This window comes from Corvus hawaiiensis, chromosome 12, assembly GCF_020740725.1.
Source record: "Corvus hawaiiensis isolate bCorHaw1 chromosome 12, bCorHaw1.pri.cur, whole genome shotgun sequence".
NCBI lineage: Eukaryota > Metazoa > Chordata > Aves > Passeriformes > Corvidae > Corvus > Corvus hawaiiensis.
This window is the reverse complement of record NC_063224.1, coordinates 1438496-1454242: the sequence shown is the minus strand read 5'-3', so window position 1 is coordinate 1454242 and position 15747 is coordinate 1438496. Positions and strand designations below refer to the sequence as shown.

Sequence of the window (15747 nt, the reverse complement as noted above, 5' to 3'; positions counted from 1 at the left end):
ATCCACGCTATTGTTTAAACATTTGAACAGGAGAAAAATACCCCACTAGAAGCAAAGAGAGAGCTCTGCTAGCTCTCAGCTCCCACGTCCTTACAGCTGAATTCCACGTGGCCGTGGAATATCCTGGCACACGCCCTCATGCACACACAGCAGCCCATGGACACAGCCTGGGAAGCAAGACCACATTACATAAACCACCCGGGGTCAGCCAGCAGCGATGGTGCAATCCCGCTGCTCCAAGGGCTGGGAGCAAAGCTGAGGAGCAGAACAAGCAGCAGCCGCCTCCCCCTCCTGCAGGAACGTGGGGTGGGTGCACAGCAGCCTTTGTTCCAAACAAAAGCCTGTCCTGCATGTCACATGTGTGTCCTCAGCCAGGTGCCACTGATGGCACCAGCTCAGACTGGGGGGACTCCTCCACCCCCAGAACGTGCAGCTTCTGCGCACCACAAACACGTCTGTACCTGCCTCTACCTCGAGCCAGGCCAAGGACCAGACAGGCTTGAAACACCCTGCAATGGGATGATGCAAGAGCAGAGCAAGGTGCCAGGAAGTCTTTTCCCATCTCCAGCATCTGATTCCTGGAGTAAACGATGTCAGGGAACAGAAACAGGCTCCTGCTAAGCACCAGTCTGACTGTGCACATCGATCTGCAGCTCCCTGCCGGGATCTCCAACCCAGTGGCTGAGTCACTTCCTCCCCAGTCCCCACCAAACAGGTTGTTGAGACTCGCCTGCACCTTCCACACACCTTCCCAGAGTTTGTGAGAGCCCAGTTTGTCTTTAAATGGGTCTCTGAGTGCCATGACCCCCCTCCAGGTCTCCTCTGGGAGCTGGGCTGCCGCTGCCCCTCAGCTCACCCACTTCCCCAGGAAGGACGAGCTCTGGAGAGGAAGGGGAAGAGCTCTGCAGAGGAAGGAGAAGACGTGTCCGGAGCTAAAAGTCACGCAGCTGCAGAAAGCAGAGGGGTAACGGGGGAGCCCCTGGGCAGGGGGGTCTCATGGGCTGCTGCTCCCACCCAGCAGCCGCAGCCTCTCCCAGCAGCTCTCCCTGCTCTCCTCTGCATTTGGTTTCCTTCTCGCTGCTGCCAGCGCAAACATTTCCAACATCTCTGCAGCCAGAGAGCCAGCGGAGCCCTGGGAAAAGCAGATCCCTGCCGTGACGTTCCAGCTGTCACGAGGGTCAGACAGCCCTGCAGCCAGCTTGGGCTCCAACTCTCAACCCAGTATTGAACGTAGCACAAACACCCTTGACAAAGAGCAGCTCCAGCTCTGGTTAATCAGCTTTGCCTGGCCCCAGCCACCCTCGCCAAGGTGACACCCCAAGGGAGACACCACAGCAACCCAAAACTCTGCAAACAGCCAACACGCTTCAGACAATTAACAAATGTTTGGAAACTTTCTCTCTGGACAGGGAGTTCAGGAACACAAACCCATGGAAACACTGGGCCAGCCTCAGGACACGTCACTACCACATGTCCCTGCCCATGAACAGCCCTCACTGCTGCAGTGGCACTCCTGGCCCTTCCAAATCTGCCCTCCCAACTCCTGAGCCAGAGGAGACTCAACCCACGTCATCCCATCTCCCAGGCTCACCACAGAGCACCACCAAATACAGCCTTTGTACCATTTTCAAGGATATTCCCAACTTTTAGCCTGTTCTATCTCTTTACACAATCACTGAGCTTTACCTGACCAGAACTATTTCCAAATGCAGATTTCCCAGGAATGTACAGGAAGAACCCACACAAACCTCTGCCCAGAAATCCACAGCTCAGCCCCTCACAACCAAACAACACAATTTTCTCCATGCCAAAGCCTTGTGACAGCTCTTCCCAACTGCTAACAAATCCAACAGCCCATCCAGGAGCCTCATGCACCAGCCACTCTTCTGCTACAAGACTGACCTGCTTGACCAGATTCTACTTGTTGGTTTTCTTTTAAAGACTATTCATCTTTATTCCCTTATTTTCTAAGTTCTCACAAGCAGGCCCTGCTCCATGGCTTGTCCCAGCCACAGTTCCTGAACCGGGATAGTCAGAAACAAGGAGAACAGACAAGAGCTGAAGGAAAGGGGTCCCCTCACACAGCCATGGCTTGGTCCACCTAAAAAACATCCCTAAGAACAGATGTGCACGTGTGGAGCAGAGCAGTCATCCCATCCAGCCCCTCGTCCACATGCCTCTTCCTTCAATTAAAAAATACAGGGAATTTGATACAACACTTCCCTACGGACTGGCTGCACACTGGATCCTGTGTGCTCCCCACCAGCCCCATCACCCAGGATCTGAGGGTGGAACGTGGCATTTGTGTACCTGTATCCGAGTCTTTTTGATCTCCATTTGTTCCGACAGTGAAAGGCAACTTGCGTTTGGTCGCTCGCTCTTTCACCTCTTTGCCGCCATCGCTCCGGTCCAACTTTGGAGTCTTGGTTAGAGAAACTTTATCTTTATCCTGGAAAGAGAAGAGACCAGATCAACAGGAGCCTTCCCCAGACTGTGCTCACCTGATTCCCCAAATCCTGCACTGGCCTCATGCAACGTCCCTTCCCTTTCTGCTGCTGATTTCCAGCATCAGGGTTTGCCAACGCAGCCTCTACCAAGATCTAAAGCTCTACCACCACCAGAGAAGAGCCAGGCCAATCAAGGCTGCTGCATGGTGCCAAATGAATTGTTTGCGTGAGGCTGAGGATGCACCTGGCTGTGGGCACAGAGAGAAGGCAGGCTGGGATAGGGGAACCTGAGGAATTCCAAATGCAACCACACGACAAGAATGACCCATTCCTGCTTTGTGTCAGTCCTGTTTGTTCAGGCTGGTTTGGATTTCAATGTGAAGCAAAAATGCTGTGAACTGCTCGGAAGCAGGAAGAGATTTTGAAGGAACGTCCTGAGCAAGTTACAGATACTGAGACAGATGAGATTTTTCATGTGACCAGGGAGAGCTGGTTCCCAGCTCAAACTCCAGGAGTCCAGTGTGCTGGGACTGCACAGCCTGAGGTCATGCCCTGTGTTTTTTGTGTGTGAGGAACAGGATTGTTTTAAGTGAGCAGTTCTGGACTGACCACTGTGCCCCTGCCCGAACAACAAGGGCAGCACAAGCGGCTTTGTCACAGATCTGACTTCAACAACCCAGCAAAACCCAGACTCTGCGCTTTAGAGGCAGAGTGAGATTAAGTACAAGAACCTCAGTACAGGAAATCATGCCAGAGCGTGGCTGGAAGCTCAGACGAGCCAGCCTAAGAGCATTCCCTTGTTTAGAGAGGCACAGTCCTGCTGTCTGGCCCTGGCAGCTCCCTGGCAGGTGGCCCTGGTGCCAGCAGTCACAGGACTGCGGCGTCACCGTCACCGCGTGCGTCGCTCCTTCCTCTTTCCGTGTCTGCCTGGAGCCCACACTTCACCCACAGCAGAAAGAGAAGCCCCTGACTCGCCCCAGGGGGATGTGTTTGCACATCCCTGCGCCACAGGCAGCGTGACAGCCCCGGGGCCGCCCTCCAGCGAGGATGAAGGAAATGGGTTGGGGAATCCCTTTTTTGGTAAAGCAAGAGAAACAAACCTGCCTGACAGGGCTCTGTGGTGGGAGGCAGCCAAGGCACGCTCGGAGCCCCAGGAAGGGCAGCCCTGCTCGAGAGCAGCCGGCGAGCACCGGCCCCGGAGCGACGGGACAGAGCCCCCACAGCCAAAATAAACACTCCAGCATTTCCTTTAAACCCTCCAGATTGAAAAGCTTTTGACTTATGTTTTCTGAGGTGAACAAAAATAGTTTGGAATAACAAATGATGCCACTTCTACTGCTCTGAGGTGGCGGTGAGGCCAGGGAGCTCCCATCACCTGCCAGGAATATCATGTTGTGAGCAGGTACCCTGGTCTGTCCTAGTTCTATGATTCTATGAAATATTTTATCAAAAGGATAAATAAAATGTGTATGTTTTCTGAATAAAAGCCACCAAATAAATAATGCACCTTGTCCCACAGTGGCCATTCACATCCTGAACTTTTCCTTGTATCTACTTGAATGAAAGGCATCTCTGAACACTGAAGACATGAGTCTGTGAGGTTCCTGCCGGGTGAAGCAGTCAGGGCACCAAGGCTGTATGAGTTCAAGAAGCATCTGGATGATGCTCTTAGACACACAGGTAGGTTTTCTGCTGGATTAATGCTGCCTGGGATCTCTGTGCACTCAGGAGTGAGAAAAAGGGCAGGACAGGTAAAAATGCAGCTCATTCTAGAAGTTTGAATCATGGAATTGTTTGGGTAGGAAGGGACCTTAAAGCCCATCCAGTCCCACCCCCTGCCATGGGCAGGGACACCTTCCACTGTCCCAGGCTGCTCCAAGCCCCATCCAGCCTGGCCTTGGACACTCCCAAGGATCCAGGGGCAGCCACAGCTTCTCTGGGCACCCTGTGCCAGGGCCTCACCACCCTCACCGGGAAGGATTTTTCCCTGATATCCCATCTGTCAGTTTAAAGCCATAGTTATTGCCATGTTGCTAAGATCTCCGTGTTGGAGGAGAGACAGAGTAGAGGAATGATGACAAAACCCTTCTCAGAGCAGAGGGTGAGCCCAGCGTGGCCCTGGCAGTGTCCGTGTGAATCCCAGTGCCGGGCACGCTCGGGCAGCACCTCCTCTGCCTCCGCCCCAACGCTCGGAGCTGCTGATCCCGTCAGTTCAGCACAATTAAATACCAGGAGCCAAGGAAGCGGCGGCAGCTTTGAAGATTAATTCCTACAGTAGCACAATGATAACCTTTTCTACTAATTGGAGCAAGGAAGATCCAGACTTTGCTTCCCCCTGGAAAGCAGCGACCTGCTGGGGATGCCTGCAGCAGCGGGTGGAACGTCAAGGCAGTTGAAGAGTCCAGCTCCTGAGAGTTTTCATTTTCTTATTTTAAGCTTTACTTCCCTAATTATTTCCAATTCTGTAATGAAGAATGTTGTCCTTTACTGGAGTAAAACCTTGTTTCATTTTCAGGTCTTCTCATGTTTAAAGTAAGCTCAGACTCATCGGAATCAGGTTTCACAAATGGAACAAATCCAAATTAGAATCACAAAATCCTGGAATGGTTTGGGTTGGAAGAGACCTCAAAGCTCATCTCATCCCAACCCTTTTTGCCATGGGCAGGGACACCTTCCACTAGATCAGGCTGCTCAGAGCCCCATCCAAGCTGGCCTTGACGTTGCAGAGCAACTTGTATGAACACCCCTGTGCGAGAGCTGGGGCTCTCCAAGGCCGGGACAGGAGTCTGGGGATGGGGAAGAGTCGAGAGCTCAGCAGCAGCAGCAAGTTCCCCTTTGCAGGTGTTAATAAAAGCTGCTTTGGCAAAGGGCTGTCAGCAGCCGTGAGCAGAAAAAATCCCCTCCTGACACATCACACTTGCAGTAAGAGTTGCACTATGAGTAACTGAGCCCACCTTGAGCTACTCCTGCAAAAGTGAAAAGATGCATCACGAGTCGCTCTCAGCCGCCGTGGTTGGAGCACAAACCCACCAGGAACTGGCCCCAGCAGCCACCCAGAGCGAGCTGCTGCAGGGTGGGGATGGAAGGGCTTCTCCCATCAGCACCACAGACCCTGACATCAATCTGCTCAGGGCATTTGTGACACACGAGCGGGCCAAAGGCCAGTTCTCAGAGCAGAAACAATCCTGTGGGATTTTTTGATGCAGATTTCTGCAAGACAGAGACATTTAGATGGGGCTCTGAGCACCCTGACCTAGTGGAAGGGATGAGATAAGCTTTAAGGTCCCTTCCAGCCCAAATCAGTGCATGATTCTACAATTTACAAAGGCATGCAAAGAAATCCGTATTTCCAGCCCCGTCACCTCGCTCCGACAGAGCCTGACTCGCAGCCCAGTGCTTATGCAGAGACTTGCACTGCCAGCCATGGAAATCCCCAAAGCCCTTTGTTCTCCAAAATGAGCTCTAAGCATTTCAGGTTGTGATGTCAGTAAAAATTAGACAGCAATGAACAAAACCAGCACGGGCAGCCTGGGAGGAGAAGCCCAGGAAGGCTCCAAGGCTGGTGCCCTGGGCAATGCCCCACATCAGATTCCTGCTGTGGGCAAACAACCCACGCTGCAAAAAGCAAATGCTGCCACAGAGGGACTTTCCCTGCACCAGAGGGTCTGTCCTGGCTGTGCCAGCAAGAAGGGAGAAGGGGCAGAAGATTCCCACCCTGCATCACAAAAAGGAATGGGCGCAGTTTTACCCAGAAAGCAACTGGATTTGGTGAAAACCAAACAATTCCCTAAATCTGGGCCCCCCATAGCCTTCCCAAAGCCAGAGTACAACACACACACACGAAGTTCCAGAAAGTCTGAATTTGTGTTGTTATCAATGCTGCAATAAAACATGTGGAGCATGGAGGTGACTGGAGCTGAAGTCCCGTTCCTGTGAGCCTCAGGCACCGAAGTTTGTAAGAAATATGACCCTGTGATGAGCACGGGTTGATTAACTTCACTGAAATGTCATCTCTTCAGTCACCCAGATACTCCTGCAGGTTTCACACTCCGGTGAGTGACTCTGTGCTGGACACAGAGCCCAGCACTCACTCATCCAGTCTGGAAAGTCCTGACAGCACAACAGATTTCATGAAGAACTGAAAAATAAGGACCACGTTTCCCTTCTCTGAAAAGGGGAGAAGGGGAAGGAGAAAGACCTCAAGTTTTTTTAACCTCTGCCAGCTCCTACAAGCAAAAACCAGGGTAAGTGCTGTTCTGCTTGGTGTTCACTGCAGCAAAAATGCACTTTTGACTATGCAAGAGGGAGCATTTCCCCATAAAGAGGCAAAGGCTGTGCCGAGCACACGGTGTAACCATGCAGCCACGCCAGGCCAGGCCCACCAGGAAATGCTTCTGACAACTGACATAACCCTTGCTGTGGTGCTCTGTTCAGCCTAAGTCATGAGTAATCTCCTGCTATGGGGATCTGTGGATCTAAACCAGAAAGGAGAATTATTCATATATGGCATGCAGATTTCTACAAAAGCCTTCAGGCTAAAGGGAGCAGGAGGAGCCCAGGGGCTGCCAGCGCCCGCCCCGGGCAGGCTTGTGCAGCCTTATAAGGGCTCCACTAACCTCGGGAGAAACGGCTCCTCATCCAACACCACAGAGCATCCAGCGCCCTCAGACACGCTCTTTAAACCACTTCACTCTCAGGGCTGCATCCCACCAGTTCCTAAGTCCCTCCTGTGGAGGGGCAGGGAGCAGAGAGCCAGGAGTTCCCTCCTATAATGAGCTCTACTACTGCCAGGCAGCAGCTCACAGCCACTTCCTCAAAGCAGGAGCCCTCTGGAACAGGGCAGCTCCCCTGAGAGCCTGCTACATGATCAAGCATGGAACTCAGGTTCAAAAGTTGGTGATTCCAGAATCCTGCAATGGTTTGGGTGAGAAGGGACCTCAAAACTCATCTCGTTCCACCCCGTGCCATGGGCAGGAACACCTTCCACACACCAGGTTGCTCCAAGTCCTGTCCAACCTGGCCTTGGACACTCCCAAGGATCCAGGGGCAGCCACAGCTTCTCTGGGCACCCTGTGCCAGGGCCTCCCCACCCTCACAGGGAAGAATTTCTTCCCAATATCCCATCTAAACCTCTTCTCCTTCAGCTCAAGGCCAGCCCCTTGTCCCCTGTGGTACTCAGCCCGCTGCAGCACCAGGACCCCCCTCCACCTGCCAGAGCTGCAGAGCCCAGGCATGCAAAGCCTGTTTAATGCTAAATCAACTATCAATATTAAGGTCACCGTAAGAGGAAAACACTTGGTTGGCACCACTTTGCCATGCTCTCCCTGTGCCCATGGCGGGTCCCTGTGCACGACCCAGGCTCTGCCCTCCCTCTCCAGCCTAGAAGGGAAGCTGAGCCAAGTCCCAGCTCGGGCCTTTGAACGTGTTGACAAAGGCAAGATAAATGCAAGGCAGTGGTTGCTGACAGGCAGGTACAACAGCGTCTGCAGGGAGGAGGTCGAAGTGCTTTTCCCCTGAGTCACTGCTCCGGCTCAGCTTCAGAATTAACCAGAAACAGGGCAAAAGCCACTCGGGCTGGAGCTCAGCTCAGCCCCTGGAAGACAAGAGCCTGCAAGCGTCTCCTCTGTTGCAAAAGCCAGAATTAAAGGAGCAGGAACTCTGCCCCGTCCCCTCTCAGTGCCACTCCGGGCAGGCCTGTGCCTCTGAATGGGAGGCAGGAATTGTGTCCTAGTTCTTTAGCCAGCGGGAGATAACTCCGCTTCCCGGCGTGCCCCGCGCCGCTCGACAAACCTGCTCTGTAAATAACACGCAGCCTTTAAGCTGCCGGGAGTGGATGAAATAAAATGGGAGCTGATTCATATTCCAACTGATCCTCTCCCTCCCCGAGCACCTGCGCCAGCATTAAGCTTCTTACCCAGCGCAGACCCAGCCTGTATTTACATATCCTGCACTGCTGGGCACAGCCTCCTTTGCCAGGGTAAATGCTGGCATCTTCCCCATGCTACCAGGCAGCTGTTCCCCCTCCAACACCCCTAATCCCAGATTTTCCCCCTCCTAAGAAGCCCCACGCTGCGCCCACAACACTCCTGCACCGACCTGCACGTGCAGTGACACAGAAAGGAGAACGTGGCAGACGCCACCGAGGTGCTCCACAACCAAATCCTGCCTGGGATTTTCCTGTTGGTTATTTTGCATTTTCCCCATTTTGTCAATAACAAGAGCTCAGTCATATGAGGACTTACTGCCATCAGTGGGGTGGGATTGCCAGGGAAGTGACGGAGCTGGGGCTCACCGTGCTCAGCTTCAGCTCCCGGGGCCTGGCAAAAACTCCCAGGGGAATGCTGAGAAACTGAGCAGGGAGATGAAAGAGAAGTGGATGAGATTTGTTCCTTAGCAGAACTCAGTAGATGTAGGTTTTCATGTTTATTTAAAAGTAACATTTGCACACAGTTTTCTGCACAGCTATTGACTGGAAATGACTGATACTGAGAAGGGGGGAAAAGCTGAATGAGAGGAGGCTGAGCTCACACCTAGAGCAAAACAGGATGAAGAGGAGAAGTGTGAAGGTAAACTCAGATTTCATCTCAGTAGTTTCACCTAAGCCACACCAAAAACCAGACAACACCTCAAATCAACCCTCAGAAGCAGCAACTTCAGCAGAGCAACTCCCAGGCTGAGCCGGTCCAGCTGTGCTGCTGGGAAAAGCCAGACCAGCCGAGCTGACAAGGACCTGGATTTCCATCCAGAGGAGGAGAAGCTCCTCCCTCACCCAGCACACACTTGCACCATCACCACATCACTTAGGTCTTCCACAGCTTAGTGCAGAAACCCCTAAAACACACAGAACTTGCAAAAGAGAATCTTCCAAAGCATCCCCTGTCACTCGGCTGACTCGGATCCAGGTGGGAACAGCACTTCCTGGGAAGGACTGCAGGAAAATAAACCCAACCCCATCAGCTGGCAGAGCACCAACACACCAATGTAAATCCTGGGATAAGAGCCCAGGGCAACCTCCTGCCACGTCAAACGCTGCCATGGCTTGAGGACTCCAGGCTCAAGGAGCAGCATCCCCGAAGGAAGGCAGGTGGCCCAAACACGTTACCTTTTTCCCCGTTTGTTTCTCCACCATGTCGTTGCTGAGAGAGAAATCTTCTGACTGTGGTGTTTTAGAACACCCACCCTTGGGCATCGTTCTGCCTTCCTTACTTGATCTTCATTTATGCTGCCATCGCCTCATCATCAACCGTCTGTTGGGAGAGAGGAAAAGGGAGGTCAGACATCTCCAAGGGATCTCTCCATTGTGGGGGGGAAAGACAAGGCACTTCCCATGAGGATAAACCCCCTCCCAACCCCTGGATGGAAACTCTGGGATGGCAGAGCACCCTCAGATGTGGGAAAAGCTGCAGCAGGCTCCTGTCACTTTCCCAGTGAGTAACAGAGGTGCTGCAAGGAATCACACATGGAATCACACAGAATCACTGAGCTTGGAAAAGACCTTCCAAAACATCGAATCCAACCTGTGCCCGATCCCCACCTTGTCACCAGCCCAGAGCACTGAGTGCCACCTCCAGGCCTTCCTTGGACACCTCTAGGGATGAGGACTCTGCCATCTCCCTGGGCAGACCCTTCCATCACCTGACAACCCTTTCCATGAAGAAATTCCTCCTGATTTCCAGCCTGAACCTCCCCTGGCACAGCCTGAGGCTGTTTCCTCTCATTCTGTCACTTGTTTCCTGGGAGAAGAGGCCAACTCCAAACTGGATCCTGCAGCTGCAGACGTGGCTTGTCTCATATGCAAGGAACAACCTAGAAAGGATCAAGTCCCATCAAAGAGCAATATCCCTCCTGCTCTTCGTCCACAGCATCACCCCAAGCCCACATAAAGCTTCCTGCAGCTGTGGCTCTGTCCGGAGCACAGGGACAGGGGGACAGACCCAGTTTGCCACACTGAATTCCCAGACACTCGCAGGACCAAACAAATTACAAAAGCTCCATTAAAAAGGCACTCTTTGAACATGTTGCCATCATGAGACAGGAGCAGGAAGCACAGAGGGCTCGGTGTTCCTGGAGCAGCTTGTCACAGCTCCTCACCCTGCTCCGCACCTTGGCTGGGGAAAGCCAACCTGGAGAGGACAAAGCGCTCCCTGCTCCTCGTGTGTTGCTTGGTTACAGGGCTGGAAAGACAACTGCCATGTGAAATACAGCGAGGCACAAGCTGGAGCAGGGCTCAGGAACACTGGCTGGAGCCAAGGCCCTTTCAGGTGAACAGGAGTATCTCCTCTCCCAAGACCAGAGGCTGGAAAGCATCAGTGCAACGGGATATCTGTGCGGAGTGATCCCCAGCAACCCCAACAGCAACGAGCTCCTCAGCGCGAGGCTGGAATGGCACAAACAGGAACTTTTCCCCAAGTAATTGTCACCTGTCAGCCCTAAATTGCACCCATTTCCATCTTACAGCAGTGGCTCTGCAGAGCTACAACTGCAGGAAATTGTCCAGGGAGATGGGAATTCTCAGCGAGGAGAGAGAGAAGTCTTGTATTTAGAAGTTCCCTGGAAATCCCTTCAAAATTTCTGTTCCATTTACGCCTCAGAGGCTTTGGGACACTTTGAGTTGTTTTCCTTTCTTTTAAAAGGTGTTTCAGAGGCCCCAGCCCAGCCTGGCCCTGCAGCAGCACAAATTCCCAGACCAAAGCACCAGGCACAGACAATGCTGGTGTTTCCAGCAGGAGGCTGTGCTTCCCAAGGCAGCTAATTCTGCAGCCCAGCTCCTCTGCCTGGGCTGTGGGAAGGCCGTTATCCATATTTAGGAACAAAACTTTGGGAACTGAGACCTCCTTGTGCCCCTCTGCTTGACATGGGGACAGCTGAGCTTTGGGACATCCCACCAGAGCCCAGAGTGTCCCCTCCATGCTGCACATCCATGGGGTGCCTCCAGGAGCAGCTCCAGCCATTCCCAGCCTCAGGAACCTCTCTCTCTGCCAGGCATCATTATCCAGCTGGGAAAATGTAAGAATTATTTCCCCTCGGTTCCTCTTATTCGGGCTCATTAAGGTGCAGGTACAGGAGAAAGGAGCGTGTGCCTGGGAGGAGGCAGGAGCAGAGGACAATATTCCCTTCAATATTCACTGCAAATCCAAGAGGGGGAAATTCAGATGAAGTGCTGGGCAGGGGAGATTTATTTACACCTTACAGTACATATTAAACCCAAGCAGCTTCACCTCTGCTGACAGTGGGACCGGGCCACGCTCTGCTCCCACCGGCAGCCAAAACCCAACCCCGTCACTGCCAGCACCTCACTCAAAGCACCCCATGACCTGCACCCTGCCAATGTATTCCCAAAAAAATCGTGCCCACTCCCAAGTCTTTGTGGCTGCTTGTACCAGGGTAGGCACCTATTCACGTGGAGCTTCCAAAACCTGTTTAACTGAGAAAAGGCCAGACGGATGCCAGATTAATTCTGCGCCCCTTCTGTTCGCAGAGCTGACTCATTACACTTGGAAAGCTGGCTGCCTCTCCGGGTAAACACAGCCCTGGCCTGTTCCACAGCTTGCAGGGAGTATCACATTTGCACAACAATTACCGACAACGCAGCAGCCTTCCTTTCATTTTTAAGCACGTTTAATAAGTTCGTTTCATTTTTAAGCACGTTTAATAAGAGTCAGAGGGGAGGCACAGATTCCCGGCTGGAAGAGTCTTCCCCGGCTCGCGACAGAGCATTTGCAGGGTGGCAAATCTAGGGCTGCAGAATGACAATTTGGCTTCAATTCCTCCTAATTTAGGAGATGGACGAGCCACTCCCTTTCCACAACGCCCCTCTCAAACTCACCTCCCTACAGGAGACAACCAGCACCCTTCCTATCTCACAAACAATTAACTCAGCTCCTCCGAGGAGCTGATTACATGTGGCTGCACAATACCAAGTGGGAGACCGAGTGAGCTCAACAGAATATAATCCCTCGTACTTCTCCAGGAAAACAAAGGAGCTGTTTACCCCTGGCCAGGGGCCAGCCCTGGCTGCGCGCGCGGCCGGCCCGGTGCACACCAGCCCCCGGCCCGGCCACAGCAGACCCCGCAGCTGGAGAGGCTGGATCCCACACAACCCCCTGGGAAAGTGGTGAATAGAGAGGGGGAGCCTGCCCTGGGATGGACTAGCCTGGGTATGGCAGCTCCTGGGCTGGATCCAGCAGGGATGGAAGGGATGAAGGCTATGGCGGCCCCAGCCCATGGAGTATTGCCATCCGGGAGAAAGCTGGAAGAGCAGGGATGACACCCAGCCCCGTCACCCTGCTCTGGACTGGGGGCCCTCCTGGTCCACCTTGCCCTGGATGGGTGTCAGAGCCCCCACAGCACCACTGAGCACCCTCCCAGAGGACGGAGGAACAGGACTGTCAGGAACACAACCAGGAGCAGGGCTGGAGCAGCGAGGAATGAGTCTGGCTGGGAATGGCAGAGCCAGCCCCAGGCACACCCACCCACGATCGTCCCCTGTCCCCTCGATGGGCCAAGGAAACAGTTGGAAATGGTTTTTATTTTGCCCAGGGCATACCAAGTCAAAGCCACACACTGAGACCAAACACTTCTGTGAAGGACCTAAAAAGGCCACGGCCCCGAGAGGGATGGAAGGGAAGGGGATGTCATCTGGCCCTTGGAGGGAGGAGGACAAGGAGGAGGAAAGCACTGCTGGCTTCAACCCCAGGACATCTGGGCAGCCGGGAGGCAGCGTGGGAGCAGTGGCACCCATTAGCCAGGACAGGCTCCAGGATGGGCAAACTGGGACAGGCACAGAGAACAAGGACAAAGCCCACAGACAGACTCCAGCCTGTGCCAAAAACCAACACTGGGCCCGATAGGAGAGGAGACTCCTCATTAAACAACCCTACGGATCCCATGTACATTTAAACTCCCCATCCCTACCCCTCCTGCCTCATGGAACCAGTGAGCAACACCCCAACATCTGTATCTGTGCCATGGGCAGCAACACCTTCCACTATCCCAGGTTGCTCCAAGTCCTGTCCAGCCTGGCCTTGGACACTTCCAGGGATCCAGGGGCAGCCACAGCTTCCCTGGGCACCCTGTGCCAGGGCCTCCCCACCCTCACAGGGAAGAATAAAGAACATTTCCAGATGTATTTCCAAGGGGAATGTCAGCTTTTCCTGGTCCCAGCCCTCCTTCCCTGCCCTCCCGCAGAGCAGCCAAACTCCTGCCATTCAATCTGAAGCCACAACAAATGAGCTCATGCCCACGATCTGTGCATTGGAGCCTGCTCGTACCCCGCCAGCTTGGAGTTAAAAAGATTGTGGAGCCTTCTTTAAATGCCAGAATAGGAGGGAGTTGGCTGGAGGCTCCTGCCCGTCCAAACCCCCCGATGCAATTAGAGCCCCAGACATTATTTGCACAGATCCAACACGTTTGTTTGGTCTGAAAAGGTTGGAATAGGAACAAGCCTGTGAAAAACGAAAATTTTAATACTTCAGGCTCCTTTTAAGGACCCTGTCTTAAATCTTTGTCTTAGATTAATAACTCACATCCACAATTTGACACCTGTCCCCCAGCTCTGGAAAGCAAAGGGAGAAAACCAAGAGCTGATGTCTTTCAACACACAGAACCACAGAATCCCAGAATGGTTTGGGTTGGAAGTGACCTCAAAGCTCATCCCGTTCCACCCCCTGCCATGGGCAGGGACACCTTCCACTATCCCAGGTTGCTCCAAGCCCTACCAACACTTCCAGGGATGAGGCAGCAACAGCTTCTCACAGCTTCTCACTGCCCCAGCCTCAACCCAGCCCTGCTGTGTGTTCAGGCTGCTCCACCACTGCATTCCCAGCACCTGCCCTGCACCAGTTTATCCTCCACCTGTGCAGCCAACATGACCCACAATTAGTCCCTGAAACTGCCTGTGAGCACCAGCAGGACGTGCAGTTTGGGGAACAAGGAACAACTGCTCTTTGTGCTGCAGCTCAGCTCTGGAAGAGCAAAGTCCATGGCTTTCCACAGTGAGTATACACGGCCAGGAGCAGCAGGAGCCCTGCAGACCTGCATGGCAAACGCAGGTGGTTTCCTCAGCACCTGACAATGGGTAATCACAAAGATTAGCTATTACTGAGCTAGAGCTGTGCAAGGTGCTAATTCTTACAGCCAGAACTGAGACCAAGGAGAACGGAGAGCCTGCGTTTCCCAGAGCACAGCCGGTGGGGACGCGCCTCCGCCCGGTGTCACAGCTGGGCTCACCCCGGTCTCACAGCTCTGTCATGTCCTCACCTTCAACTCCACATCCCTCCTTACCCTGAGGACCTGTTACCTGTTTGCTCCTGGCTTTAGAAAGGGGATGTCGCTCCTTATCAGGAGTTCTTAGAGATGACACATCTTTCTTCAGCTCTTTGCTCAGCTTCTCCTCTCCTGTTCTCAAAGTCATTGCCTGGTCCCAAATAACTGTCCTTTCTTCCACCTTTCCGAAGTATTTATTCTGCCTTACCCCACGTATCCTGACCTCCTGATAGCCTGCACAACAACTGGCTTGGGCAAGGCTTGCTGCTCTCTCAAACACACACCAGCCAGGTAAACTTACTAAGTTGTAATCACAAAATCCCATCTCATTCTGCCCCTGCCATGGGCAGGGACACCTTCCACTGTCCCAGATTGCTCCAAGCCCTGCCCAACCTGGCTTTGAACACTTCCAAGAATGGGGCAGCCACAGCTGCTCTGAGCAGCCTGTGCCAGGGCCTCCCACCCTACTGTAACAAAATACAACGATCCTGCAGCCTAAGTTATTTCAATTAAACTGAATTGAATAATACTACTGAATTACAGCAGCTATTAGTACTTCAGTCTTTTGTGGGACAGATGCTCCTTCCCAGAGTTCCTCAGGACCTGCAGAAAACAACACAGTGGAGCAGCTCAGGCTGCACATGGATGTGCACCCAGCTCTCCAAGGATCACCATGAAGATGATGCTCATGACTTCACTGGGCACCATGAACGTCCAGCTCCTGCACGGTTCTCCAGCATGGCTCCACTGCGTGAACCCATCCCTGCTAAGGGGTTCAATTCAAACCACAACCCCACACCTGTGACCTGCCAGTGTCTCCTCCTGCCCCAGCAAGAGGTCAGCAGTCTCAAATTCTGACAACTCGACATATTTCTATTGCACCAAGCGTTGCTATTTAACAGAATTATATTTGGAAATTTCTGCCCAACCACGCTGTGATTCAGAGTCTTCCAGCTGGGACCATTCTCAGGAGACACAAAATCCAAATGAGAAGAGCCAGGACAGTGCCCTGCACCCACGAGCAGCCACTCCGCCT

At 53.2% G+C, this 15747-nt stretch overlaps 1 protein-coding gene across 3 annotated transcripts in view; it reads right to left on the bottom strand.

Annotated features, from left to right (window-relative positions):
* The window catches only part of ANKRD11 (ankyrin repeat domain containing 11), a 131855-nt gene that overhangs the window by 22944 nt on the left and 93164 nt on the right, over positions 1-15747 (bottom strand). For all 3 annotated transcript variants that reach the window (XM_048316945.1, XM_048316946.1, XM_048316947.1), the window contains exons 3-4: positions 9550-9694; positions 2311-2449 (exon numbers count right to left, since the gene is read on the bottom strand). In XM_048316945.1, the coding sequence (XP_048172902.1) occupies positions 2311-2449; positions 9550-9636 (226 nt within the window). In that variant the 5' untranslated portion in view covers positions 9637-9694. The remainder of the gene's footprint in view (positions 1-2310; positions 2450-9549; positions 9695-15747) is intronic.